General features: G+C 43.0%; 1 protein-coding gene across 1 annotated transcript; it reads right to left on the reverse strand.

The window, feature by feature from the left end:
* Nucleotides 1–601: 601 nt before the first annotated feature.
* f9b (coagulation factor IXb) lies at nt 602–6,053 on the reverse strand. Its single transcript, XM_062405585.1, has 8 exons — nt 5,730–6,053; nt 5,311–5,480; nt 5,183–5,207; nt 4,961–5,074; nt 4,680–4,811; nt 3,301–3,734; nt 2,405–2,543; nt 602–1,295 (listed from the first exon to the last, which is right to left on the reverse strand). The coding sequence occupies exons 1-8, from the start codon at nt 5,809–5,811 to the stop codon at nt 736–738; spliced, it is 1,656 nt and encodes a 551-aa protein (XP_062261569.1). The 5' UTR covers nt 5,812–6,053; the 3' UTR covers nt 602–735.
* Between the last annotated feature and the right edge of the window lie 2,733 nt (nt 6,054–8,786).

Below are 8,786 nucleotides of genomic sequence, written 5' to 3' on the forward strand. Positions count from 1 at the left end.
ACTGGTTCTGTCAATAAAACGGAACCAAAATAGTCTTTGAGTCTCCGTGGGGTGCTCTATGAAGTGACATACCACAAGCTTCTCACCACCCAGCCGCTTGGCCTCCCTGTTAGATTGAAGCCTCAATTGCGATAAAGTTTAGTCATTTACTCGTCAAGTAAAGTAATTGAAAAATTGTTATTCAGAATCAATCAAACAAACTAACTTTATCTCTGTCCTCCATGAGTTTGGGTTAAAACTTTGCTCGGGGGCTCCTGGAGGGTCAGAACAAGTGGGATGTACCTGGAGGGGTGTGTGGTTTTTCCAGTTAACTGGTTTTATTTGTGTCAATATAAATAAACATTTTAAATGGAGCGACGCCAGCAAGCCAGTTCAGGCCGGCAACTCGAGCTGCGCTGCTCCAATCATGTGACATGCATCACATGACAGACCTACTCTCCACAATCATCTACAATACACACACACCTTATCAGGCGGTCTGTATTAAGCAGTTTAAACATTTCCCTCTGCCCAGCTTGTAAAAGATAAAACAAAGTATGACAAGCTTCAAGGTTTCTATTTATTATATTTCTATAATAAATAAAAGTGAAAAATCCTCAGATCTTCGAATTGAATTTTATTGAAAAGTTACAATTAACATTATTATTTCACAGAGTAGAAAACAACTTTTCAATCTCTCAATTACAGAACAAGGTATATAGTTAGCTTTCTTGACTGGCAACATGTTTCTATTCCTCAGCCGGTAGATCGAATCCCTGTTGTCTCGCTGATCCAGGCGTAGTACTGTGACACTCGGGTGTAGACGCCGTACTTTCCACGCTTGGCGCAGCCCTCCCCCCAGCTGACTATGCCTGTCAGGAACCTGGTGCCTTTGTAAATACTGGTATGCGGCCCCCCGCTGTCCCCCTGGCACGAATCCTTATTCTCAGATTTGAAGCCAGCACAGAACATAAAGCGTGTGATTCGGTACTGGCTGCTCCCTTTACACTCGGTGCGTTCCACGTAGGGGACCTCCAGCCTCCGGAGCTTAGTCGCCACGACACCATTGAACGCCATCTTTCCCCAGCCGCTCACCATGGAGTTGCTGGGCTCCCTCAACAAGTCCTCTGTGAATTCTTTGGGGCCCAGGCAGATGGGACGTCGCTGGTCAGACAGCTCCACCGGAATGGCGAGCTTCAGCAGCGCAATGTCATGGTCATATGTCGACTTCTGAAGGTTGTAACTATGGTGGATGTGCTGCTCTGCCACCAAGTGGTCTCGCTCCTGACCCTCAGCAACATTCACATCATGTTCACCTAGAAGAACACATTCATTTATATACAATTATATACTACACAATCATGTAATGTTGTAATGTTATGTGTGTGATTGTTCTAAGAGCCTGTGAAGTAACAAGCAAAATAATATTTAAAAAGAAACAGATACAATAAAGCCTCTTTTATTAGCTATGACGCTGTAAAAAGGGAAAATATGCTTCGATGATCTCACTAACAATTTGCCAACACATTGACATTGCTCATTTAGTGTTTTTATTTACATCTTTAGGCTAATTCTGATTAATTTCACCTTGCAAGTATAAATGCAATGAATCAACATCCAGTGAACCTTTTTGTTTACGTGATATTACTTTGCATTAGTGCATCTCTTTCTCTAATTCTCTAAAGCTGCTTTCAGACATTTTACAAAGAATTTACGGAGAGGCAGAATGTGAGAACGCAAATGTCTCAGTCGGTCGCTCTTGGCATTTTCAACTTCTCCTGTCAGCCCCTTTGCATGAAACGTCTGGAAAATGTCTGCCTGAGCCCACGTTAGAATTCACCAGGAAAATGTCTGGAAAATCTGCAATGTGGATGTGCCACAAACAAAAACATGGGATTTCTGCAGCGGAATTTCTACGTCATGCCTCCTGTGTGCTCTACTCAGGCGCCACCCCCCACCTGTATGCTCACTTTCCTGTTGTGAACATGTCTGACATGAACAATACCCTGCTGCATTCTCAGTAAATTTTCTGGACATTTTCTCGAGTTCATGTCTGAAGTTTTAAGTCAATTTCCCGCAGGTTGGTTTATCAGTTGTCGTCTGCTGTTACTGATGAATGCAATGACTTTAGGATGACGACTCTTCAGTCTCTCTGTGTCAGAACTCCCCACTATGCTCCAACTAAGAGGCGGTTTACAAACAGCCCCTGCTGGCACCTCCATTACAACAGGAAGATAAAAAGCATATGGATTACCTATTTCAACACATGAAACATAACTTATGAACTCACATCCCAGCATTTGTAGCTACTGGGACAAAACATGCAAATAACTGACAGGGTCCACTGAGAATATGGTTTTGGGTTTTCCAGAGATACAAATCACAAATCCTGGGTGTGTGCAGATATCATTTAGTTTTTTCCTACCCACTCTGACGAAGAAACCTTTTTTAGGGATATCATTCAGCACCAGACAGTGGGCGGCAGTGATCACCCATAATTCACTGAGCAGAGATGCTCCACAGAAGGGCTTCTCTGCCCCTGAGTAGTTAGTAATCAGGATCACCTGCAGAGACACAAATGAATTCAGTTTTAAGTTATCACACGTGCTGCCTCATTCTTCCCAATTCTGAACTTCTGAATTGACCTCTTTTCTGACCTTTTTCTATCCCTCTGTCCTCTCTTATTACTACTGCAGTCAATCTTTCCATTTTTTTTTATTGACCCCTTAAAGGTTAAGTTCAACGAAAGATCTAAATTCACTCAGTGTCTACTCACCAATATGCCGATGGAGAGATGGGTGAAGAGTTTCAGTTCACCAAACTCTTCTGGAGTTTTAGGGGTAAACCTTTGTTGCAGCAGACTCCAATACAAGTGAAGTCAATGTTGAGACCTTCTTCAGACGCAATAAATCAACATAAAAAACATAGCATGCCTCCATACTGCTCGTGTGGTGTCATCCAAGTGTCCGCAAGCCCAGACATTCATATACATCTGGAAACGAAGCCATTTACAACATATTTTTAGCCTAAAACACCCAGGAAGTGGCTAAGCTGCTATTATTTATCAAAGACTCATCACTGACTTCAGCTGGTTTCTGCTGCCACAAAGTTTACCCCTGAAAACTAGTCCATAAAAAGTGTTTTATGGACTCAAACACTTCACCCTGCCCCCCAACAGAATAGTGGTGAGTAGTAGCTAATAAGTGCATGTCTATTTTTCAGTGAACTATCCCTTTACGCTAAAATCCTTCAATTTCATATTTAAATTCCATAAATCTGTTGCAGATATGAAATGAATAAAGGTTTTGCATCCCCCGCTACCTGCCATGGTATCTCTCCAGGTTGGGCCTCATCACCTCCCACAATCCTCTGGTCAGTGTTCTCTTTCGCTGTGATGGTGGGGAGTGTGGGAAGGCCCCAGGACGGCTTTTTTAGCTCTGGATTGCCAGTGACATCTGGAACACCGGGGTCAGGATTGGAGACGGCTGCAGCTGCTATGGGGCCTGAATCTGACCTCGCCGAACGCACTTGTACCACAGAGGCCACGGGAATGTCGGATGGCTCAGACTCGTTCACAGGGAGGTCGTAGTTATCGTAAAACTGTGTCATGTTTTCGCTATGGTAGTCGTCTTCCAGAATTTCACTGCTATTAAAGCTTTGTTCAGTGGATGATGAACCATTTGATCCCCGTGGGCTCATATGGGACCTGGTGTTGGGTGGGGGGGACAGGTTCACTTGACCACAGCTGAAGGGTCCTGTGCAGAGAATGACAGAAGAAAGGATTAGTCGTCGTGTTTTTGTCTCTGAGACGTCATAAAACATGTGTCAGATGCTGAATGGCTAGTTTTACACTAAATGCAGATTTACCTTCACTTGAATCCTGTAGTTCTAGTGCTTCAGCACAAATTAAAGTATTTATTTTTATTTCAGATGGGTAAAAACCTTCTATGTATTTTGTCAGTATTTGATCTGTGTATGTGAAGGGCAGGTATATGTATTTACTGCATTCGCTCAACTATCTCTTGAGTCATCTGCTTGTTTGCTGTGTGGCTCTCGATGAGTGTTCTCGCTGTCAGCAATAACCGTAAATTTGTATACTTTATGTGACAGCTGGAAACACAATGCACAATGTTTATGGTTCGGCCTTAATGGCCAACCAGAGGGATGAAAGATGATTCCAGTGCCCTGTCTTATTGCTGTGTTATGTATCCCTATTGAGGTCTGGTTAACAGTGGGTGAGGAAGTTTATGACACCGGAGTTTTAATTTACGGTCAAACCCACGTGGGAACGCAATGGATGAAGCACGTGTCAATATGTGATTACAGTTTGTTCAATCGTCTGGGATTGGTTTAATTTGTGCAAATGTGCTACAGTGGTGCAGTGTGGAGTTTGTCTGTTTGTCTGTAATGTCTGTGTCAGTTAATTAGAGACAAAATTCTCCAAAGGTGTAAATGCAAAATATGAATGGTTGTATAATTTAATATATCAGCCTTGTGATGGACTGGTGACCCTCTGCCGAGTGGTGTCGATGATGGATGGACAGATGTGTATAGATATCATGTTATAACTTTTGAATATACAGTACCTGTACCAGTACTGTGCTGTGCTGTGTGTGTGTGTGTGTGTGTGTGTGTGTATGTGTGTGTGTGTATGTGTGTGTTTGTGTGTGTGTGTGTGTGGTTTATCATGTTCATTTCACCAGTTGGTTCACAGCTCCTCCTGTCTGGACCAAGGCGGTAACCAGCTGCACACCGACACACAGATGTCCCTTCCTGCATCCTGCAGAAATGGGAGCATCCACCATTGTTGACCGAACACTGCTTGTTCGTCTCTGGAAACAGGAAGACAAATTGAATTAATCTCAATTTTTAGGTTGTTTTAAAAAAAAACTGATGGACTAAATAAATAGAAATTGAATAAAGTTTATATTGCAGGTGTAAGAATACGGTTAAGAAGCTTGTTTGAGTATTTCCCACTCACCAATCTCACAGTTCTTGCCGTCGAAGTTTGATTTGCACCAGCAGACATAAGAACCGACTGCATCTTGACACGTAGCTTCATTCTGGCAGGGATTTGGATTACACTGGTCACCATCTGCACACAAATATGAAACACACACACACACAGACACAGAGGTTTAGAGTTAATTGTACGCTCTGAGTTCTGCGTAACAATGAGAAACTTGTCTTTCTCTTGATGTACCAATGTATACGGCCCAGAATTCGTTCTGAAAGAGAAACACAAACATCAAAGTTTATTATAATATAAGAATAGATTATCTGTGTTTGTGTGTGTGTGTGTGTGTGTGTGTGTGTGTGCGTGCAACCTACAGTTTTCTCATCGTTCTCAAACACCTCCCTTGCCTCCTCAAATGAGCAGGCCTCCTCTATACACTCCCGCTCCAGATTGGATTTCCATACTTCTTCCAAATGGCCGCTGTTGTACCTGCGCTGCCGATGCAGCACCGTGTGTGCCGCCTGCTGAGACACGAAAACAGCTTCTACAAACACAAAAGAGGACAGAGGGAAAAAGTTATTGGAACAACTTTGGAAACACCAAAGACAAATCTGTGTAGGCTAGATAATTGTTTATGGTTGTTAGTGGCGTTTTTTTGTTAAGTCCATGGGTCAGAGTGCAGGCCTGATGAAAACTGCCTAAAAACCCACTTCTTCAGATATGTCTTAGCGCCTCTGACCTTTGCCTGCCACCCACCTCCTTCATCCATACTTGCACTTCTCGGATTGTTTACCTGTGTTCTCCTCCGTGATTTCAGCTGCCAGTCCCTCCAGCAGTACAGCAGCGGTAAGGGCCAGTAAAACAAAAATAGCCATCTCTTTGCCGTCACTTATCCGTCTGCGTTCGACAGAAGCGCCAAAGCCTGAACTCGGTGATGGAACCAAAGTGCAACTCACTGTTTACCCACCGGAGAGGCCACAGAGTGTGTGCGTTTGTGTGTCGGTGTGTGTTCACATCTGTGTGTGTGTATTCGTGAGAGCGAGAGAAGGTGAGAAAGAGAGAGAGAGAGAGTAAGATACTTTGATATCTAACTCTGATTGATACTGATACTGAGTGTGTGAATACAGAGAAGACGGAGAGAGCTTTAGTTTGAAAGCAGATGATTTTATTCAGTCCTGTTCGATGGAAATTGAGCAACAGCAAATATTGTCTGTTGACATGTGAGAGGAGCAGTTCTGGTAAGTGTGTGTGTGTGTGTGTGTGTGTGTCTGTGTGTGTGTTTGTGTGTGTGTGTGTGTGTGTGTGTTGGTGTTGGTGTTGGTGTCTGTGTTGGTGTGTGTGTGTGTTGACATTACCAGCTGTTAATCATGTTGTTTACCATGATGAGACTTGTCTGATAAGCACCTTTTTTCAGCATGGCTTACGTGACAGTTTCAAACGGGGTGAACTTGCACGCACGCACACACCAACGTTTGTACTTCTACATTTGTGAGGACCCTCCTTCACGTCATACGTGATAAATGGCTAACTTATTCACGTAGCACTCTACCAATCTTATCGACCAATCTAGGCACGTTACAGGTCAAGTTGTATTTTCCCGTTAACACGCCAATCATGACACCCACCATTCATACAGTGTCAGGGGCTAATTTGGAGATTCTGAATAGAAGCACATGACTCCTAAAATGGACCCCTCTTTAGCTTCACCTGAATCAAACTCTGATCTGAGTGTCAGAGAATGAATAGATGCATATTCTTCATCATACAAACATAAATGTATCTATCAGATTCTTTCATTCTTCAGTCAATGCACGCAATATTTTGGGTCTGGTATAATCATAAATGTTACCTCATTTTAGCAAACTTTACACAGATATTGCTGAGTTGGTTCGCTGACTTTCTGACTGTTTAATTTATTTGTACAATTGTTAGGATTTAGAATTTCCCATCATCCCATAATATGACTTATGTGGACATTGGCTGCTGTCCTCCCCAATTTATAAAGAAATGATTTATTCCTTAGATCAATTCAGAGAAATATGTCAACATTTTAAATTCAGTCACCATTTCAAAGGGGAAATATTATCTAATATAATCTTTTCATTTTACATAATCAGCCTCAAGCCACATAGATACAGCAGAGGAGAATCCAACATATCTACAATATAATCAAGACCCGTCATTGGTCCTGCAAGTTAAAGATCAGCCAAACTCTGAGCTGGATCCTGAGTATTGAAGGCTGCATGATTAGAGTGTGAGTTACACAGGGAGTGGCTGTGGACAAATCGCCGTGATTGACAGCCGAGTCAGCTGGCCTCCAGTCTTGGCAACAACAGCCCTGTGGAGACTTATTGGCCGAGGATGATTTAAAACTGGCGAGGAAAGGTTGCATTTCTCTTTTCAGTGCAAATTATGCCAGCCATTCAGCTCGTCCCACCTCGAAAACCATAGATTCCCCAGCAGGAAAGAGAATAAGGAGGGAAGATAACAATTAAGATGTTCTCTGTGGGTGTTATGATTAAATCACTTTCTGCTGATTAGTGTCCTGGGACCACATCTCTCTCAGCCCTGTGAACTATGGCTCGGCGGTAGAGGAGGGGGGGGGGGGGCAGTGACGTCAGGGGATGTCGCATGAGTAGAGGCAGCAGGTTAAAAAAAGTATGTAGGTGAGAAATCTGTCCTGACTGCACTGTCATGTTACTGGTTATTTCATTAATCAATTATTTTCAGTTTATTTTTACCTTCAAATTGATTATCAGAGCATTTGTAAAATTGATTGATTCCAAAATGATTGATGAAGACTCTGGTGGCAGCCGACCGATCGATTTGATTACCTGGTTTTTCACGTCACCTTCTCATCAATCAGCACACACATGTCCTTCCTTCACATTGTAATCACACAGATGTTTTGCAAACACTGAGTGACTCATGAGGTCAATGTCTCTGCTGCTAATGTTCCCTCAGCAACACCGAGAAACCACAGCTGACCTGAGACCAGCTCACAGTGCAGAGGAACTATTATTGTTATCGTCAGGTTTCTATAAATTAGTTCCTGTTACAAAGTGTCCAGTAATGTTTGATTACAATTGTGGCTTCTATGAAAATGCAATAAAGGATGATGGGATCCAGGGGGCAGTTTAGTTAAACACCTACTTGTCACTTGACCTGCTCAGTGATTATCTGACTGTCATGCATCACTCGTTGTCAACATGAATGCTTGGCAGGGGCTGTTTTTTTCGTCCCAGCGGTGATGCTGGTTTGAAGCCTTCTTTCTGAAACTGTAAAATCAACCTGCAGTATTTGATCACTGGGTGTAGAACCCTAAATCTGAGCCACCGCTCCCACACAAAGAGCTGTTCACCTGTTTATTCAAAGTTCACTGAAGCTTGACTCAGAACCCCAAACTGAGTAATCACCCTCAGTAGAGCCCATACCTCCAAAATATACAATATCCTTGATGCTCCCCTTAATCTACATCTGCAATAACATTTTTGGATCCTTCCCAGGCCAAAGTCCAACTCCCCATGGCAGCAATTTGGTTTAACAGTATTTTGCGTAATCATGCAAACAAACACAAATTGACAATAAATAGACAGCATAATCTCCTTGGCGGAGGTAAATATATAATATGCTAGTGTGAAACCTTTTACAGTGGAGTTGCCAGTGCGGGCCTTATCTGATTGCATTAATCCTGCGGGTAGGAACAGGGCCAGTTAAGTTGCATGTGGCACTTTTTGTTCTAAGAGAGCAGCTGTTCCCAGATCAGTAATCCTCCAGAGGAGAGGATGGCTGACGGCCAGCGGTTAGCTCATTTAGTAGCTGGAGTCAAAAAGCCTCTTCGACTCGACGT

Source organism: Platichthys flesus, chromosome 15 (assembly GCF_949316205.1).
Source record: "Platichthys flesus chromosome 15, fPlaFle2.1, whole genome shotgun sequence".
NCBI classification, from domain to species: domain Eukaryota; kingdom Metazoa; phylum Chordata; class Actinopteri; order Pleuronectiformes; family Pleuronectidae; genus Platichthys; species Platichthys flesus.